The 20,910-nt window shown below is 42.0% G+C and overlaps 2 protein-coding genes across 4 annotated transcripts in view; one reads left to right on the forward strand and one right to left on the reverse strand.

The window, feature by feature from the left end:
- The window catches only part of LOC148043730 (CD209 antigen-like protein C), a 33,137-nt gene extending 24,550 nt beyond the window's left edge, over positions 1 to 8,587 (reverse strand). For 2 of the 3 annotated variants that reach the window (XM_087723740.1, XM_087723738.1), the window contains exons 1-4: positions 8,331 to 8,587; positions 6,915 to 6,986; positions 6,128 to 6,154; positions 3,796 to 3,822 (exon numbers count right to left, since the gene is read on the reverse strand). In XM_087723740.1, the coding sequence (XP_087579866.1) occupies positions 3,796 to 3,822; positions 6,128 to 6,154; positions 6,915 to 6,942 (82 nt within the window). In that variant the 5' untranslated portion in view covers positions 6,943 to 6,986; positions 8,331 to 8,587. Of the gene's footprint in view, positions 1 to 3,795; positions 3,823 to 6,127; positions 6,155 to 6,914; positions 6,987 to 7,598; positions 7,688 to 8,330 lie in introns of those variants that run through there. The other variant, XM_087723739.1, reaches the window with a different exon arrangement.
- Positions 8,588 to 9,726: 1,139 nt separating this feature from the next.
- LOC148043731 (uncharacterized) lies at positions 9,727 to 20,397 on the forward strand. The gene is made up of 6 exons (XM_087723844.1): positions 9,727 to 9,883; positions 11,621 to 11,731; positions 12,848 to 12,934; positions 13,967 to 14,136; positions 19,031 to 19,134; positions 20,194 to 20,397. The coding sequence occupies exons 1-6, from the start codon at positions 9,727 to 9,729 to the stop codon at positions 20,357 to 20,359; spliced, it is 795 nt and encodes a 264-aa protein (XP_087579970.1). The 3' UTR covers positions 20,360 to 20,397.
- The last annotated feature ends 513 nt before the right edge of the window (positions 20,398 to 20,910 follow it).

A 20,910-nucleotide genomic window follows, 5' to 3' on the forward strand; every position in this document is an offset into this window, starting at 1 on the left:
AAGGCTGAGTCAACCCTGAGCCGGTGAGATTTGAACCGCTGACCTGCTGATCTAGCAGTAGCCTGCAGTGCTGCATTTAACCACTGCGCCACCAATTAAAGCAATATACCAACAGCAAACAGCTCAAATCATAGTCAACGGAAGTTTAACAGACTCCTTTCAAATTGAAAAAGGTACAAGACAGGGCTGTCCTTTGTCCCCACTATTGTTCATTATAACTTTGGAAGTATTATTGAATAAAATACGGGGCTTGGATGGTCTAAAAGGGATCAAGATTAGGCAGCAAGAATACAGACTCCGCGCTTTTGCGGATGATTTGGTCATAATATTGGAACAACCGCAGGAATCCAGTATGGTTTTAATGAACACGATTAATCAATATGGTCAAGTGTCTGGTTTTAAAATAAATTTAGGAAAAACCAAAATATTAGCTATAAATATGAATACTAAACAAAAGGAAGAACTAGGAGGGATGCTAGGATGTGAGGTAGTTAAAAAAGTCAAATATCTTGGGGTCAATATCTTAGCCTCAAATGGGAAACTATATAAGCATAATTATGAACCACTTTGGCGGAGTATACAGATAGAGATGGAAAAATGGGAGAAATTACACTTATCTCTCCTGGGGAGGATAGCGGCAGTGAAAATGAACATTTTACCAAAAATTTTATTTCTTTTTCAAATGCTACCTATACTTAAAAAAGATGCGAATCTTTTAGAATGGCAGAAGAGTATCAATAAATTTGTATGGGCTGGAAAGAAGCCAAGGGTAAAGATGAAAATAATGCAAGATGTACGCGAGAGAGGAGGCATGAAATTACCTAATCTAAAATTATATTATGAGGCAGTGGCCCTATCCGCAATTAGTGATTGGACCCATTCAACTAATGATAGAATATTGAATATCGAGGGACATGATCTGGTATATGGTTGGCATGCTTACTTGTTATTCAACAAAAAATGGATAAGAACTTTAAAGCTCATATTTTAAGAAATGCTTTATTGCGGGTCTGGAAAAAATATCAACATAAACTAAATGATAAGTTACCCATGTGGGCAATTCCTAGACATGCAATTGAAAATATGAATATAGAACAAAAACACGATAGAACCACTTACAGACAACTTCTCACTTCAGAAAGGGGGGTTCTACAATTAAAATCTTTAGAGGTACTAAAAGAGGAGAAGGTAGTTCAAACATGGTTCCAGTATGGCCAATTACAGGCCAGGTGGAAAATAGACCAAAAAAACTGGTTTTGTCAAAGTTGAGGATAATTTGTTTAAACAAATAAGAGATCAAAGCTTAATGCATATAAAGAGGATATATAATGTACTAATACAGATGGATTCGGAAACGGAATTGGTTAAAGACTGTATGATAAAGTGGTCTCAGAATATTGAAGAACCAATAATGCTGGACACGTGGGAAAGAATATGGGTAAGAAATGTGAAATTTTCACAAGCACAAAATTTGAGAGAAAATTTTTATAAGATCTTTTATAGATGGCATTTAGATCCTAAAAAGCTGGCTTCTATGTATCCGAATGTACAGCCTAAATGTTGGAGATGTGGTTCTCTCGATGCTACATATTTTCATATATGGTGGACTTGTCGAAAGGTTAAGACATTTTGGATAAAAATGTGGTGGATCGTGCAAAATATCTTCAAAAGAAGGATAAAATTCACTCCCCAGTTATTTTTACTAGGTATATGTACTGACTTCACAGCGGTAGAGACCAATTTGGTTCTGCACCTAATAACGGCAGCAAGACTGTTGGTGGCGCAATACTGGAAGAAGGAAGACTTGCCTACAACTCAAGAATGGACATTGAAAGTTACAAACCTAGCCGAGATGGCTAAAATATCAGCATATCTTAAAGACCACTCAAATGAGAGATATAAACGAGACTGGAAAAAATGGATTGACTATACACAAAACAAATATGGGACTAAGAAATTCCAGATAGCCTATGCTTAAGATTAGGAATAAGTTAAACTGCTTAAAGTTTGGGTAACAGCAAGAAGCTGAGTTCAACGTACAGATCTTATTGACTTTCTTTTTTTTCCCCTTTAATCTCCTTTGTTTTAATATATTTTAGACTGTGTTTGTTAAAAAGCTACACCGTGTACGGGCTCTGGGAAGTCGGGGGGGGGAAGGGAGGTGGGGTCTTAGGGGGGAGGGGGGAGGGGGGAAATATAGTATGTGTTAGATTTTAAAGTAACATGATTGCACTTGTATACTGTTGCTCTTTAATTCTAGTGTAAAAATAGGACAAGCTGAATATATTGATAGATAGTAGAAATACACCAAAGGGAGGAGTAGAGGGAAAGAAGAAAGAGAGGTAGAGAGGGTGGGAGAGAGGATTGGAGGGAGGATGAGAAGGAAGGGAGGGAGTGTATTGGGAGAGAGGAGTGATAGAGGGGGAGGGGAAGTAGGGTAGAGGGGAATGTTGGAGGGAAGAACGAAAGTTGGAGGGGGGCGAAAGAAAGGGTGTATGGTGGGTCGAAGTGGTATATTGGGTTTGTATTTTGGGGGGTATTGTTGATAAGAGGGAGGGCTGTGTTTATTGTTCAATGTTATATGCCCCGGTTATGCACAGTATATATGTGACTGTACGAAATGAAATGAAAATAAAACATATTTACACTGAAAAAGAGTTGGAAGTCAATGCCTCCCCCCATTTTTTTTTCTCCTTGTATTCTAGCCCTACAAACACACTCCTTTTCCTTCCCTTCATTTCCTATTTCTGTTTTTTCTTTGTATTTTACATAAATAAATAAAAGAATTTTTTAAAAAAAGGATCAGCTCCAGGCTAATGCATGACCCAAGAATCCTACCCAGTGGTGGGTTCCGGATTCCATTCCAACCGGTACGGTTGGAACAGGCCCAGCAGAATCCACATGGATGCGCACACATGTGTCTTAGCGCCTCCGTGAGCCTCCGCGACACTCCAGCTGTGCTGTACGCACCGTGCGCAGAAGCGCGGAAGCCTTAAAAGGCAGGTAAGGAGCTTGGGTGGGCAGGTGGGCCCTCCGAGCACTGTACTGGAACGGTATCCGGTGCTCCGGGCAACCCACCACTGATCCTATCCTCAAAAGCAGAATGTCTGCCTAAAGGTTCATCAAGCAGGCAGCCTTAACAACAAGGAAGCTTTGTTTACTGGCTGAGAAGTTGCAGGAATTGCATTCCAAGCAAGGAGCAGGAGGAGGAAGAGGAGGAGGAGGACTGTGGGATCCGTGGAGGTTCCTGAACATGGTTGTTTTCTTGCAGATGTTTCATTCCCAACTAAGTAACATCATCAGTGCTGATGGGAATATTTGTGGCTCAGAGTTAAACTGAGGGTCCTTGATACTCTCTCAGCTTAATAGATTGCTTGCAGGGAAACTTACATTATCCAACTAGGTAACAGCATCTGTGCGAGAAGGGAGGGGGCTTTGAGGAGAGGAGGAGGAAAAGGATTGTGGGGTCGTGGGAGAACTATGAATTTGGTTGTTTTCTTTCAGATGTTTCGTGACTCAACTAGGAAAACATCATCAATGCTAGTAGGGAATGGGGTTTGTGGAGAGGAGGAGGAAAGCACTATTAGTTGCCTTCTGCAGATCAGTAATTGAGCTTAAACATCCTGGGATAAACCCAGGCCCACCATCCAACAAAGTGAACAGTTTTTTTAAAAAAAATGAAAAGAACAATTACAAAGTAATAATTAATTAATTAAAAAGAACACAAAAACAAACAAGATGCAGCCCCCGCCTCCTGACCTACAACATGGATGTTTGGGTGCATACTGTACTTACGTGGTGGTTTTTTCGCTGGAGGTGGACCTAGAGAAAGACAGAAAACCAACTGACTTACAATATGTCAAATGGGATCGGCCCCAGCCGAATGCATCACCCAAGAATCCTATCCCCAAAAGCCCAATCTCCCCCTAAAGATTCAAGCAGGCGGCCTTAATGAGGAAGCCTGTTTTTACTGGGTGAGAAGCTGCGAGAATTCCAGTCCAGTCGAGGAGGAGAAAGAGGAGGGTGGGATCCTTGGTGCTCTCTGAGTCTGGTTGTGTTCTTGTAGACATTCCATCTACCTGGTAGATACCTCATTCTTCAGGCAAAGAAGAGTGAGAGATCCAGCTGGTAAGAGCTTTCTTTGAAGTTTGCAGCTTTTTTTTCTGCTGTGAACAGAAGGGGGGGGGCAACCAAGGCTGAATCCTATCTCCGTGCTAGAAACCTCGGCTGTTTTCATACGGCGCAAAGTAAGGAACCCGCTCTTAGGACAATTTTTGAGATATTTATCTGAAACTAACACAAGCAGAGTCCGTACCTGAGAACCTTATCTGCTTTTCCTTAAAAAAAATCCTAGCTTCAGTTTTACAAGAGTTTCCTTCGTGCAATTGGTTTCTTAAAAAAAATAAGCTAAAATGGCGATTCTGCAGCTTCCGCAATTGCAATAATGGTACATTCCTAACTCTTCGGCAAAGACAGTGATAAAAAAGATCAAAGGAATAGCCTCTCACTAATTAGTTTCACTTCTCTGAAGAGCTTACAAGACTTTTTTCTTATCAACCTTTAAAAGTTTTAAAAGACTCTTTGCTAATATAGAGACATTCCAAACAGAGGTGAATATACTGAACTGTTTTGGTATAATGCTAATCTTTTGAAACCTTCCGCAAACTTTCTGCAAAAAGGGAGGAATAGTTTGCAAGCAGTATCTTATTAATTAGCCTTACTTCTCTGAAGAGTTTACAAGACTTTCCTCTTATTAACTTTGCAAATATATATTTTTGATATAGAGAAGTCTAAAATGGCGCTGAATATGCCGAGCTGCTTTGTTACAACGCCCTTTTCTGAAAACTTTTGAAAAACCCCTAAGAACAAATAAAGAGGTGACCAATTTTTTTTAACTTTTTTTTTTTTTGGTAAGCTGCACAGCGGGCCAGCAGAGTTTGATTAATTGCTTGAAGAAAAGACATAATGGCATCAAAATTAAATCCTGGGAAATTACCTCCTAGGAGTACGTCCCCCATACCTGGCACAAAGTTGCAGCCTCCACCCTCTATGCCCCCTAGTGGAGATTTGCTAACGAAAGAATTCTTTTTGGAAACGTTTAGAGAATTTAGAGTGCAGAATTTAGAAACTTTCAGAGAATTCAGAGAGGAAATAAAGAATGAGATGAAAGTCTTATATGATAAGTTTGATACTAGGATCCCCAAAATAAATGATGATATGATGGGACTTGTAAATGTACTGACAGAATATGTTTCTGGAATGGAAGATAACTTAGAGGTTCTTAATGAAGCCAACACTAATTTGACATCCAAAACTGAAGTGGTGCAACAAAAAGTTGAAAATGCTGAAAAACAAATTATTATGATACAGTACAGACAGATGGAGCTTGCATTAAGAATCAGGGGGCTGCGCGAAGATAAACAGGAGAACTTGAAGCAGATTTTTTCAGAGGCTTTTGACCGTCTGGTGGGAAGACCGGGGTCCAACTTTGACTGGCAGATCGATAAAATTTATCACGTTAACTCTTGGGCGGCAAAACAGAAGCAACTCCCCCGAGATGTAGTTATATACTTTGCTACAAGAGAGTTCAGAAACATGATACTACAAGAGTCCTATAACACCAGGCTTCAAATTGGCGGACAGGATTTGATTGTCTTGAAAGAAATACCACCTCAAATGCTAAGAGCCAGGAGAGATTATGCTTTTCTAGTGGAAGAGCTCAGAAACCGTCAGATACAGTATAGATGGGATGTGCCATTTGGTATTATAATTACATTTGACAAGCAAAGATATCGTCTCAACTCTGTATGGAAAGCTCAAGATTTTTATCACAAGATTCTGAAGGTGGGACACCCTGAATCATCTGGATCTGGAGAAAGACCATGAGAAGGACAAGATAAACAGCAAACCACACAATTACCAGACAAAACGTACCATCTCCTCCTCCCGGAAGGGCAAGGGGTCAGGGAACAAAGACCTAGCCGTATGACTACCAGACAAATGGAAAAACAAGCAACAATGCAACAATCTCAACAATCACCGGCCATTGACCAAGGAGTTACAGCAACAAGCTCAGAAGCCGCCTCCCCACCTACAGCGTGGATTTTTGGGTGCATACTGTACTTACGTGGTGGTTTTTTCGCTTTAGGTGGACCTAGAGAAAGACAGAAAACCAACTGACTTACAATATGTCAAATGGGATCGGCCCCAGCCGAATGCTTCACCCAAGAATCCTATCCCCAAAAGCCCAATCTCCCCCTAAAGATTCAAGCAGGAGGCCTTAATGAGGAAGCCTGTTTTTACCGGGTGAGAAGCTGCGAGAATTCCATTCCAGTCGAGGAGGAGAAAGAGGAGGGTGGGATCCTTGGTGCTCTCTGAGTCTGGTTGTGTTCTTGTAGACATTCCATCACCCAACTAGGTAACAGTATCAGTGCACTATTTGGGTAATGAAACATCTGCAAGAAAACAGCCATGCTCAGAGAACACCGAGGACCACAGAGTGTGGAGTGAGAATATCTTCAATATACTGGTGATATTCTTCTTCTGGACCCCAGGAATATCAAGTGACAGTGTCAAAGTCCTGATCCAGTGCCAGGAAAGTGTGTGGGCCTAGATGGGGGTGAACAGATTCAGGCTTAATCCTGGCATGATTAGGTTTATTTGGACTATGGCCATGTTGCGAGAACATTCCAATTTTGGTCTTAAGACGACTTGCACCTATTTATTGATTTAAATTTATATGCCACCCATCTCGCTAGCCAAAGCAACTTGCTACCCATCGTGCCCAGTCTGGGGGCTCTCTTGGGGTGACATCTCCTGCTTGAACTCTCTCTGGAATCAACCTGGCTTGGTCCCATCCGATGACGATAATAATGACATATTTTGAAGAGAAGATGGCAGAAAAGATAGTTTACCTTTTGCTGGTGGTGGTTTGGGAGCCATTTTACTTCATAGGTGCATGTAACATCTGATCCCAATGTGCACAGCTGGAGAATGGAGCAAGTTATGAGAATCGATGTAAGTGGAAAGGCAAACATTTTGGTCAGCAAAATGGAGACAGCTTCAGAATTAGCTAATATCTCCTTTCCTGGATTTAGGTCCTCCTAGTGGGCAATCACTGACCTATGAGCCAGCAATGTGCAGCCAAAAAAGCCAATGCAATCCCACCTTGCAATAACAGAGGGATAGAATCAAGATCGTATGAAGTGGTAGTACGGCTTTATAAGGCCTTGGTAAGACCACACTTGGAATATGGCGTCCAGTTTTGGTTGCCACAATATAAAAAAGAAGTTGAGACTTTAGAAAGAGTGCAGGAAAGGGCAACAAAGACGATTGGAGGCTAAAACATATGAAGAACAGTTGCATGAATTGGGCATATCTAGTCTAATCATGTCATCCCGAAGAACTCGGGATGACACGATGGCAGTCTTCCAATATTTGAGGGGCTGCCACAAAAAAGAGGGAGTCAAACTATTCTCCAAAGCACCTGAAGGCAGAACAAGAAGCAACGGATGGAAAGGCAATTATCGACCCAATTTTCTCCCCGATTCCCTCTCCCTATTAGTTGAGGGTAGTGGGCATAGGAACAGGATACCCACCCAAACCCTGGACTCTTGGTCTACTACCAGATTTAAACTGTGAGTATGAGCTTCACCAGATTTATGTCTTCAGCTGGATTTTCCTTCTGACAGTTTTTGACAGTTTATTCCTTTATGATGCAGAATATTCAAATTCTGCCTCTCTCCCATTGGCTGGAAGCTGGGCCCAATCAGCATTCAGCACTTAGCCTTTGGTTTCCTTCTTTGACCCCCAGAAGCCAGCACCTTAATTTGTGAATTTCAAATGTATTTCATAGTGAATTTTCTTCTACTGGTGTTTAAAAGTCTCTGACTGGCAGAAGAGAACGGAGTCCATTGCAAAGGCCATGAAGCACATTTTCAGAATTGCAAGAAATGACCAAATCAGTTTGGAAAAGAAATTAGTCGAATGTAAAAACCAGATGCAATTAGGAAATATACAGAATATTATCTCTTTTTTTTAAAGTTAAGATTCAAGCTTGCTTGCAAGTGAACCTACAAAGGTTATGTGCTGTGCTCCTTTAAATCCTGTCCCCCACCCCACCCCCTAAGTACCATAACTTGGTATTCTGGGAGAAAATATATTTGGAGTAACAATAGCCTCTCTGACTGATAGGAGCCTTGTGAGATTAGAGTGAGACGTTCTAAAGAGTTGCTGTTGAAAGGCTGCTCGGTACAACTGCAGTAATCCAGTGGATATAAAGAAACCGTGTGCGTGTGTGTGTGCGTGTGTGTGTGTGTGTGTGTGTACACCTTTGAGACAGTCTTGACTCCTGGCAACTATGGGGCAAGTCCACATGGTTTTCGTGGTGTTTGCCTTGCCTTCTTCTTCCTGGGGTTGAGAGTCAGAGATTGGCCCAAAGGCAGAACTGGAACTCTCTGTCTCCCGGTTCCTGGCCCGGTGCCTTGAACCCTTACAGCAAACTGGCTCTCACAACTCAGGAGGAAGGTGGGAGACAGCTGAGTCCCCAAAGCTCCTGAAAATCTACTCAACTTCTCTCACATAATACTATCCAGGGCCAGTCCGGAGATGTGAGCTATGGGATGCCAAGGGCTGCTTCTGCAAGGCTGCCCCCTTGGCAGTGCCATCACAATCCCCCCACAGCTGTGCTTGGCTGAGGGCTGCTTGAGTCACAGGAAAGAGGGTGCCTTCACCTGGGAAGAGAAGAGCAAGCAGACAAGCCAGGCCAGAGGGAGCATTCGATCCACATGATTCCACGTGCAGAAGTCAAGTAACCAAAGAGCCAAGAGCAACTCTGCCTAAGGAGATTCTCAGCGAGGAGGTACAGGTTAGCCAAATGGTGCCTTGCGAGGGAGCAACTGTCCCCCTTCAGTGGGAGAGCTGACCAGGAAATGTTCTCACTTCGTCAGGAGGCTGAGGCTCCTTCTTTTTCTTTGGGTGGAAATGTTTTTTTGGCTCGAAAGGTCTGGTTTGGCTGCATCCATGCTCCTGACCTGCTGCCAATTGTTCTTAAATCCTTGCTATTCTCTCCCTTCTCCAGAGGGCAACCGAAGCAAACCCCTGTACTTGAGCCGATCTGGTGATATAGACAACTTTGAAGTTGGGGAGCCTATGTCCCGTAATTCTCAGGTCCTATTATTAAATGACTTCAAACGTCTTGAATTACACCCGGAGGTCCAAGAGTAACTAGTGCAGCTCATGAAGTAGAAATGGACAAAACGGAGTCTCTCTGCATTCCCCTTAGTCCTCTGATATTATCTGAAGGGCTCAAGAACGGAATCTAGGATTGGTGGACTTCATCAAACCATCTTTCTGTGTAGATTTATTCAGACGTTCTTCAATTCTTGAACTCTGATACCCAACTTTTATGGTCCTTTCTCCATCTGTGACCTTCCGGTGACATTTAGCTGTCCTTGGCCTTTGCCAGAACCCCACATTCCTAGTTTAGAAGCGTGGCCTTCCTGACGGTTTTTGTCATTGTGAAGGCTCCGAGGTTCTCTGCTGCCTGGTGAGTTAGTCTGTATCTCCTATGATGCTTGCAATGCTGGAAGGGCAACCAGCTGGCTGCTAAGTATTTGTGAGTCTTGGTTTCAATGCCCACATTCCAATAATTGTGGATTATGGGTATGGCCTTTGTCCCTTGCTGTCTTATCTAACTGGCGTTTCCTTCCCCTTTATCTCTAAGCCATGGCGCCTGAAGAACCCCCAGGCAAACTAGCTCTTGATGAGAAGATAGACCTGAACCAAAGTCCTATAATGAAAATCCCTACCAAGTACTGGTGGATCGTGATTTCTATCACCGCAGGAGTCCTTACAGTCATCTTGGCAACATCAGTCCAAACATGTAAGTTTAGTTCTTCTTGCTAAATGATGTTTTCCTTTCCTGGAAGCTAGAGAAGCTGGGTGGCCCTACTACCTTTCGTGAACATGATCTTTTCATGGAATCCAGACTACCAGGGTTGGAAGGGATCCTGGAGGTCTTCTACTCCAATCTCCAGCTCAGGAGATAAGGCCATGTGGAAGGCAGGGAAGCATGGCAAGGCCATGGGGAAGAGAGTAGGCCGCTTGATCCCTTCTCCGCAGTCCTGCCATGCTTCCCTGCTTTCCACGCAGCCTTCTGCTTGCTTGCTTTTGCAAGCTGGCCACAGGAACACTGGGAAGGTCATGTGGAAGGCAGGGAAGCATGGCAGGATCGTGGGGAAGGGGGCAGAAGCAGCTAGCTAAGCCGCGACTCACAGGCTTACCTGCCAGACAGATCAGAGGCGCAGTGCTTCAGGGAGGCAAGCTGCAAAGCAGAGAACGGGTGAGGTGAGTGAGCGTTGAACCGGAAACCAGTTCAGGAGCATGGCCAGGGTGTCATTATTACTGGTTCGGAAAGGTACGCCAGATTTTTACTACCTATTCGGCCGAACCGGACCAAACTGGTAGGAACCCACCTCTGCATGTGCCCCATCTTGAATCAAAATGAACAATTCAAATTATAATCCCTTTGCGGAGCAAACTGTAATCTAGAAATGTCTCAGTTCCCCCAAATTCCACCCCATTAGGATTTAGAACTTTATGTACTTTTCGGGGCGATCAATTAATTTGTCTCTGTCAGCCCATTTCTTCTGATCAAAGGTTCAGGGTCATTTTGGCAATGATGGATGTCATTGATGGCTAATTCTCTCCTTCAGGGAATGCTTAGATATTGAGCAGTGGTAGGAGAGCTGTGTTAGTCCACAGGATCAAAACATCAGAATGCCTGTGATGTTTCTCACCAACACATTTTAGGAAAAGGCACACAGAAGCTCATCCTCATTTGGTCAGATGATGAAAATCGTCTGAGGATGTGAACTCTAGGCCTTAAATACCTAGAAGCTTCTTAAATATATACATTTAAAAAAAATGCACTGAGGAAGTGTGATGGACACACGGACTATAGCACGATTAAATGATATTACAAGTTGTCCAAATATGCTTAATGGCCACATAAATCTAATGAAATGTCAATAAACACATTTTGCCTAATAAAATACACAAGATAGAAATAAATTATTCAAATACAAGAGGGTCTGTTGATGGACTATATATAATTATTGGAAATGTACTAAGCCAGGGCTGTCATATTCGTGGCCCGCAGGCCAGATGCGTCACATCCTGGCCACACCCCACCCAGATTAGCGAAGGAGAGAAACGTCCCGATATGTCACATGATGCCATGATGATGCAAGTTTGACATCCCTGCACTAAGCAATCAGTGAATCAACCAAGCCAGTCCCAACCCTAACCCAAGGCCGGCTCTGTCATCCAGTGTGTGCAGGGATGTCCACAGGTGTCATCATAAAAGACAAGATAGGGGCTACATTGGTACAATTAACACTTCACCTGTTTGTCAGGCACTGTGTTCCAACTTCCATCTTGAATTTTTGACATCTCTTAGCGTGACAGTCATCGAGGGGGATAAATAACTTTCTCAGGCCCTGGGGAACCAGTCTCGCTGGGTTAACCTTCTCCCATGTGAAGCTCTTCAGAAGTTGTTGCAGTGGTCCAAGCATCAAGAGGGCATCTTCATAACCTCTGTGTGTCTTAATCGCTTTAGACAATGCAATGCTTGCGGAAGACTGGAGTCCTTATGAAGAGCCTATGAAAAAGCTAAGGATTACTTTGTCCATTGGGGTCAGGGATGAAAAGATCAAGCATAATGAGAATGGTAAGTGCAAAAGGTGGTCCTGAGTTGGGCCTGACTAGTTTGGAACCACAATCCTATTTTGAGACCAAGGAAGAGGAAAGGAGACCTTTTTCCTAAAGGCGCATCCTGCCAAGTAACCTCGTGGTTGGAAGAGCTGGTAAGAAGAGCTGAGTTCTGCTTGGCACAGAAATAACACAAGGCTTACCGGTACTCCTTCGTTCGAGGGATCTTGTCCAACACCGGCGCTAGGCTTATTCTGCCCTCCACAGGGAGGCTTATGAAGCACCTCCTGGCAGCTTCTCTTTGCCGAGTGTTTGCCTCTGCTTCAACCCCAAAGAGTTCACTTTTCCAATGATTGAAAGCAACTCTCACCTTTCCCCCAAAGTCTTTGACCACCGCAAGGAGGTCAAGTGATACCAACTCAGTAAGCTGGGATTAGAATGAGGAGGGGAAGGACCTAACTTGGCCTGCTTTTAATGAGGGTTTGTTAGGACAGCCAAAGACAAGAGCAAAGCCGGGGAAGGGTAACAGTTCAAAAGGCAGCAGAATAGGATGTTGAACTTACAGGCCAGCTCTGAGGATAAGGGATGGGCAGTGGGACAACAAGTCCACTAATTGGGATGCGGCTGACTCTGAGAGTTTCAGCAAGTGGCAACCCTGGTTGAGTTCTGAAACCTTAAGCAGCACCTGTGGGGGGAGCCATCTGAGGATTCGAGGGCTGTGGAGTCCTTGGTGCTCTCTGAGCTTGGATGGGTTTTTGGGAGAAATGTCATTACCCAACTAGCTAACATCTTCAGCACTAAAGACAATATCTAGTTGGGCAATGAACTATCTCTAGAAAACAAGAGCCCAGAGGCCACTCCGGATCCTGCAGTTCAATCCTGAGTTACAAATATTCTCTTCTTTAGGTAATTCTAGGTCTCTTTGGCCAAACTGGGAAGTTCAAAAAGAAACCTCAAAATGCTCGACTGCTCGGAAATAATCCTATCTTCCCAATTGTCATAGCAGCTGCCTAGATCTTGGGGGAGAGGGAGGGGGGAGGCCACTCCAATGCCTTTAAATCTGCCAGTTTCTTCCTGCAAGTGTCTGTTTTGAGTGTGGAACAGGAAACCAACTTCGAATTACATCTGGTTTTAGCTCTGAAGGTCTCAAGGTTAGTAGAAAGAATGCCACAACTGTTCAAGGAATCTGAAGATGGCTTTGCTGCAGACAAAAAGAAATATGGTAAGTATTGAAAGTGAATTTTGAAAGAGAATGCTATGTCATAATTTATCATTTTACCCCAATGTAGTAAAGTAGACCATAAATATCTGTATGCACCTCAACATCTATGAATTCACCTTTTATCCCCCCCAAATGTAAGACACTAAAGCTCTGATGCTGAATGTCTCCTCCTCTTCCTCCTCTTCATCTTCCTCTCCTCCTCCTCCTTCCTCGTCCTGGTGCTGAAGGCTGCTTTAAAGCAGCATCTCTTAAAAGACCCTTCTGTAGTGGAAAGAAGAGACAACGAAGCCAAGCGATGCAATATAGGAAAAGTTTATTGAATGCGCAGGTTCAAACATGCCAAACAAGCATAAAAAGTTTGAACCCCGAAAGGTTCTTAAAGACATACATTTATAGTGCAAATTACATCAACATCTGTAGAGGCAGTATCTAAGCATATAAGGTAATGAGAGGAACCAAAAATGTCTATGCCAGATGGTCATCGGTTACTATTCCAAGAATATACATGGTCAGCGCCTTATAGATCATGTGTGACATATAGAGAAACAACACAGGACATATTTTTGCAAGATAACAGGAAACTCCCTGTCTGGGTCGACTTGTTCCCAGATGCATGAAAATACTTACTGCCAATTCAGCAACTGTCAGCAATTGCTTTCTGCCAATGGTGCAAAACCTAACTTTGATCAGAATATTTGATATTAAACATGAACTATAGAACTGTTAGCCATAATTAGGTCTTTTAGCCCACCTTACTTCCAAGGTGAAAAATTATAGATGAACCCAAAAAACTTTTGTTTGTTGGTTATATATATGTAAACAAACAAATATCAGTGATAAATAAATAACCTACTAGAAAGTAGCATAAATATTTTTCATGCAATAATACCCTGTATTTTAAATACCACGAATAAAATAAAATAAAATAGAGCCCCAATGATGCTCCACAGATGCAGTTAGAAGCAAAAATTGAAATCGCTCAACGCAGAATCTGCTAACGTATATTTTTCTTTTTGTGTTAATTCCTCTTAGAAGCTCTGTTTAAAAAAGGATCAAAAATTAATGATAACTGGAAGCTTTTAGTAGGCTGGAATCTCTACTATGTTTCAAAAGCAAATGAAAGGAAAACCTGGCACGATGCTGAGTACTTTTGCAGCTCCAGAGATTCCCACTTGATCTCTATCCTGAATGAGGAAGAACAGGTTCGGTATTATTATTATTATTATTATTATTATTATTATTATTATTATTATTATTATTACACAATTGTATCACAGCGGCCAGTTGTTTCGCTGGATTTGGCATTGGTTACTAGTCGGGCCCCACCCAGGGGCCTAGGACGTCATAACGTATTTTCGTAATATGCGTGCAGATCCAAGCAGTGCGGCTTTTTGCATTTGACTGATGGTGATTTTGTCAATTTTTAACTGTTTTAAATGTAGTTCCAGTGCTTTTGGAATAGCACCCAGTGTGCCAATTACCACTGGAATTACCACTGCTGGTTTGTGCCATAGTTGTTGAATTTCGATTTTTAAGTCCTGGTATCTTGCGATTTTTTCATGTTCCTTCTCGGCGACCCTGCTATCACCTGGTATTGCGATGTCTATGATTGTGACCTTATTTTTCTCAACCAGTGTGATGTCTGGTGTATTATGTGCCAGTATTTTGTCGGTTTGTATACGGAAATCCCACAAGATCTTGACCATCTGATTTTCGGTGACTTTTTCAGGCTGATGTTCCCACCAGTTTTTTGCTGTTTTGATATTATAATTTTTGCACAAATTCCAATGGATCATTTGTGCTACTGAATTGTGCCGCAATTTATAATCAGTCTGTGCGATTTTTTTACAGCAGCTAAGGATGTGATCAACAGTTTCATCAGCTTCTTTGCAAAGTCTGCATTTGACATCATCAGAGGATTTTTCGATTTTGGCCTTAATGGCATTTGTGTGGATAGCTTGTTCTTGCGCAGCCAGGATTAGTGACTCTGTTTCTTTCTTTAATGTACCTGTTGTTAACCATAACCAAGTTTGTTCACTGTCCACTTTATCTTTTATTTTTTCCAGAAATTGGCCATGCAGTGCTTTGTTCTGCCAACTCTCCATTTTTGTTTTTATCACATCTTTTCTGTATTCTTGTTTCGTCTGTTGGGCCTTCAGTAGATTTTTGTTCTTTACTTCGATTAATAGATGTTCTTGACTTTCTTTTAAATAATCAGCCAGTGCATGTTTTTCTTCTTCAACTGTTTGCTTCACTTGTAATAATCCTCTGCCACCTGATTTTCGGGGCAGGTACAGTCTATCAGTATCACCACGTGGATGTAAACTGTAGTGCATTGTCATTAGTTTCCTGGTTTTTCGGTCCAAAAGGTCCAAATCAGCTTGTGTCCAGTTAACTATACCAGCTGTGTATCTTATAACTGGTATTGCCCAGGTATTTATGGCCTTGATTATATTTCCACCATTCAATTTAGATTTTAAAATTTTCCTAACTCTGTTGGTGTACTCTCGTCTGACAATAGTTTTTACTTCTTCATGCTTGATGTTATCCAACTGCAGAATGCCTAAGTATTTGTAGGCTTCATTTTCTTTGCATTTAATTAATTGGCCATTGGGCATTTCAATTCCCTCACATGCAGTGATTTTGCCCCTTTTTATGGATACAGTGGCGCATTTTTCCATGCCAAACTGCATTGAAATATCGGTGCTGAATACTCGGACTGTGTTTGTCAATGATTGGATTTCTATTTCTGACTTTCCATAGAGTTTCAAATCATCCATATATAGTAAATGCGAAATTTTTTCAGCTTCTTTGGCTGTTTGGTAGCCTAATTTCATTTTTTTTAAGATTACTGATAGTGGGATCATTGCGATGATGAAGAGAAGAGGTGAAAGTGAATCACCCTGGAAAATTCCTCGCTTGATATTAACCATTCCGTAGATCTCATTCCCTACTGCCAACTCAGTTCTCCATTGTTTCATCGCCTTTTCAGTAAAGGATGTAATATTTTTGCTAATGCCAGTTGTTTCTAAGCATTTTATGATCCAACTATGTGGCAGTGAGTCAAATGCCTTTTTGTAATCAATCCAGACCATATTCAAGTTCGTTTTTCTGTTCTTACAATTTTCTAATATCATTTTATCAATTAGAAGCTGATCTTTTGTGCCCCTGCTCCTTCTTTTGTTGCCTTTTTGCTCTACTGGCAAGATGTTGTTTGTTTCCAAATAATCCATCATGTTATCTGCAATAATGCCTGTGAGTAATTTGAAGGTTGTTGGCAAGCATGTTATTGGTCTGTAGTTTTCAGGTGTTGTTCCTTTAGTTGCATCTTTCTGAATCAAGTATGTTTTTCCAGTTGTCAACCATTCATCAATTTGGCCCTTTTGTAAAATTTCATTCAGTTGCCTGGCCAATATTGCATGTAAACTGGTCAGATATTTGAGCCAGAAACCATGTAATTGGTCCTTTCCAGGTGATGTCCAATTCTTTACCTTTTTAACTCAATTTTTGACCATCTCAGTTGTTATTTCTAATACTTGCATTTGTTTGTTGCCAATGCTTTTCTCAAAGTCATGTATCCACTTTGCTTCCTTGTTGTAGTCCTTTGCATTTTCCCACAATTCTTTCCAGAATTCAACTGTGGCCTGCTTTTCTGGTTTTTCACTTTTGGTGTCACCATTCACATTATGACTTTGATAAAAACGCCGTTGGTCTGGTCGAAATTGCTGATTTTGTTTATATTGGATGATTCGTGCCTCATATCTTTCAATTTTTCTAGCTGTTGCTGTTATCTGCTGTTTTACAATCTCTACAGCTTCATTGATGTTTCTTGTATCCAATCTATATCTTCTGATTAGCCGATCTATGATTTTGTTGTTTTTAAGCCGTTGCTCATGCATGTTCTTTAAGTTACTAGCATCTGCCCTTAATTTTTTGATTTTTTGTTCTAATCGGATTTTCCACTTTGGCTTTGATGCTTTTTCTGTTGTGTGACTAGGTACTTTGATTTTAATGCCTAGTTCATTAGTGACTATTACAGCTGCGCTGTACATTAACTGGTTTGTTTCCAAGATGGATCCCGGTTCAATTGTTGAAAACACTGCATTAATCATTTTCATGATAGGGGCCAAAATTTTCTAAGGCACAGTTTTTAGTGATGGTAAACGTTGCCTTTCTTCATTAAGCAGAAAATGCTCCATGATCTTATCCTTCAATTCTTTTTGTTTTTGAGTTAGTTCATCAGTTGGTTCAGTGATAACTGGTTCTAGTGGTGGTGATGTTATTTCCTCCCCTAGGGCTTCTTCTGGGAGTTCTACTATAATGTATTTAGTTGTGTCTTGAATATCAGTTATTTCCGCTTGTGATATTGTTTTTTGGGTTTTGCAATTTGCCAGAATTTCCTCATGTTCAATTTCAATTATTATTATTATTATTATTGTACAATTGTATCACAGCGGCCAGTTGTTTCGCTGGATTTGGCATTGGTTACTAGTCGGGCCCCACCCAGGGGCCTAGGACGTCGTAACGTATTTTCGTAATATACGTGCAGATCCAAGCAGTGCAGCTTTTTGCATTTGACTGATGGTGATTTTGTCAATTTTTAACTGTTTTAAATGTAATTCCAGTGCTTTTGGAATAGCACCCAGTGTGCCAATTACCACTGGAATTACCACTGCTGGTTTGTGCCATAGTCGTTGAATTTCGATTTTTAAGTCCTGGTATCTTGCGATTTTTTCATGTTCCTTCTCGGCGACCCTGCTATCACCTGGTATTGCGATGTCTATGATTGTGACCTTATTTTTCTCAACCAGTGTGATGTCTGGTGTATTATGCACCAGTATTTTGTCGGTTTGTATGCGGAAATCCCACAAGATCTTGACCATCTTATTTTCTGTGACTTTTTCAGGCTGATGTTCCCACCAGTTTGTTGCTGTTTTAATATTATAATTTTTGCACAAATTCCAATGGATCATTTGTGCTACTGAATTGTGCCGCAATTTATAATCAGTCTGCGCGATTTTTTTACAGCAGCTGAGTATGTGATCAACAGTTTCATCAGCTTCTTTGCAAAGTCTGCATTTGGCATCATCAGAGGATTTTTCGATTTTGGCCTTAATGGCATTATTATTATTATTATTATTATTATTATTATTATTATTATTATTATTATTATTTTTATTTTTATTTTTATTATTATTATTCTCTTCCTTCTCATATTTGGGGGCTATCAACACAGCAGTCCATTTTGGCTCAATGCTGGCCTCTTCCTATCCTTCTCTGCTATTGTTTTAAATTTCCATGCACAAGTGTTTGATAACTTTTTGCAAATGGGGTTGCATCATAACTGGAGGGTTTTAAGAGATTGGACAGCTATTTGACTGGAATGGGATAAGCCCCCTGCCTGAGCAGAGAGTTGGACCAGAAGACCTCCAAGGTCTCTTCCAACTCTTGTTATTTTGTATCTTAATTGACCAGGACACTCTACGCACTGGGGTCTGAATTAGAAGATCAGAAGTGACAGGCCAAAATGTCACCCATTCAGAATAAACTCTTTGATTCCCACTCCCTACTCAGAAGGCTGCTAAGCGGTGGGTTTCAACCGGCATTACTGCTGGTTCGCTTCGTGTGCGCACACTGCATGCCCGCATGTGCAGCTCAATGGAAATTCTTCTGCACATGCGCAGAACTAAAAAAAAAACGGTGGCGATGATGGTGGTGACCGGGGAACCAGTTCAGGGGAGTGGCCAGCCTGGGTCGCTGCTGGTTCTGCAACCCAGGCCAGCATACCAAACTGGGCCGAACCCATAGGAACCCACCTCTGCTGCTAACCATGTTCTTGGCATGCTCCCATTGAACAGGGGTTGGGTATAAAGGTAGAAGCCCCTGTGTCCCATCTTCATAATCGTGATATGCCTTATCACACATAGCATGGAGCCGATGTTTCTTCAGGCAGAACGGAGTTCTTTGGCAAACAATAGTGAACTGTTCGTTGCTCGTTTTAGGCACTGCGGCTACACAAACCCAAACTGAATCTCTTGAGTGTGGAATCCCATTTTGTGAAGCTGCCCTTTCCTTTCCATTTTTGTGTCTTTGTAGAAGTACATCTCTTCAAAGCTCAACGAGTCCGCCTGGATTGGCCTAACGGATGAAAATGTGGAAGGCCAGTGGGAGTGGTCGGATGGTTCCAGATTAATAGTACAGTGAGTGTCCAGGATATGGTCGTTTGAAGTCAACCCCTCAACCCTTACTTCAAACACGTAGCTTAATTCAATGAATTTCTTAATTTAGGCCCCAGGCAGCTCAGATTGGCATGGGTGCTACAGAGCATGCTTAATGCTAACAGAGCTTATGCTAAGCATAGAGTTTACGCATGCTTCCTGTAATCCAGATAAAATCAACAATATTATGGCTTTATACAGTGGCCTGCTGTCACGTAACCTGCTGAGGAAATAGATTGGATTTCCAACAGATTGAACCATGAACAACCCAACCTCGCCTAATGTTGTGTGGACCCAGTTCATTTGTGCCAATTCTTGCTCCAATGCCATCTATGCTTCAGCATGGGGCAAAGGTTTTGGCCTCAGCCTTATGCAATTGGTCCTCTTCTCTTTTGCAAGCGAGCTCTCCAAATTCTGGCCAAAGCAGCACATATTGGCTTGATCTTGCATCTCCAGGGATCCTGCCAACCTTCATTGACTAATTTGCCTTGGAAAGTGAACAACAGGGGGCAGCAGTGGGGAGAAGAGCGGCAAGTCCCTCAGACGTTTTCCACACCTTCTTAGCTCCACCTCCACTCTTGTTGTCGTTCCTTTCAACATCTTTATACTCCTTTTGCTGCATGTAGAAATCCAACTGTCAGTCCTGGCCCAACTTGGTTCCTTAAGTAAGAATGACTCTCGACTCCATTCGGTGTGAGACATTTCCTTTACTAAAGGCCAAGTGGATTACAGTATAGCAAAGGCAGAGCTGACGTTCACACGCTACACTTTCCTGTTGAACTTTCCCTATCCAGTTTCTCCCCTTTGCTGATCTCTTATTGTCCAATTATATTTGAATAAATTGTTTTGGGAACTGTGTCTTCCATTCCCAGCCCTTTGACCTTGAGATGGTGACTCTGGAAGCTATGATGAGTCGTTAGCTTTCCCCCCTCCCTCCCGGCCCCTCCCCTCATAGTTCATGGCAGGCCGGCAGTTAGCAAATATGAAACTGGAGCATATGATGGCAGTTATGACACCAACCCTCCCTCTCTCTCTTCTCAGATACTGGGCCAATGGCAATCCCAATCGATCCGCTAATGATGGCGAAGCAGATGAAGACTGCGCTGCCATAAAACCCTTAGGAAGTGACTTGAACTGGATCGATGACAATTGCCAAGAACTTAAAAGATGGGTTTGTAAGGAGAGATTAGTTGCAGGTTCCAATTAGTCGGAGAGATTAGCGTCTGGCGACACATAAAATTTATCAATCATGTTGACCGGCACATTAAAGATGGAGAAAAAATGAGGAATATGACTTTTTAGAACCAAAATCTATCAGATTTCTATTGCAGTCAAAAAATAATGCACTTCCAACTATAAAGGTCTCCAGTACGATACCTTACAGGAACCCATTCTGTAATGACTGTTGTTGTTTTTGAGTTAGTGCATGGTTTGAAAATGATGTGGAAATAATTGCTGGGTTTCACCTGAACACAGTAGGTCCTTTTAGGATTCCTTGAGTCTGAAAAGAAAATGGGATCAGGGGGCCACAGAGTATAGTTTTAAAAAGTCATCTTGTGTGTGTGTGTGCGTGTGCACGTAGAGAGAGAGAGGGCAGAGAGGGGGAGAGAGGAGAGAGAGAGAGATGGGGATGGATGGATGTGTAAGAACTTGTGACGTGGGTTGGACCAAACAGACCCAGGACGTTGTTAGAGCCATATCTATCTCATTACTTCACTTTAGAGGTTGGAGAGGGACAAAATGGTGGTTCCAGGGATC

Source organism: Thamnophis sirtalis, unplaced genomic scaffold (assembly GCF_051295495.1).
Source record: "Thamnophis sirtalis isolate CommonGarterSnake01/CBP01778 unplaced genomic scaffold, rThaSir2_p1.2 scaffold_10, whole genome shotgun sequence".
NCBI lineage: Eukaryota > Metazoa > Chordata > Lepidosauria > Squamata > Natricidae > Thamnophis > Thamnophis sirtalis.

Excerpts from the sequence above, each read along its gene's own strand:
- LOC148043731 (XM_087723844.1), top strand. The coding sequence starts at position 9,727 with ATGGCGCCTGAAGAACCCCCAGGCAAACTAGCTCTTGATGAGAAGATA. Across the intron at positions 9,884-11,620 it reads GGCAACATCAGTCCAAACAT|ACAATGCAATGCTTGCGGAA; the intron begins GTAAGTTTAGTT and ends TAATCGCTTTAG. Across the intron at positions 12,935-13,966 it reads TGCAGACAAAAAGAAATATG|AAGCTCTGTTTAAAAAAGGA; the intron begins GTAAGTATTGAA and ends AATTCCTCTTAG.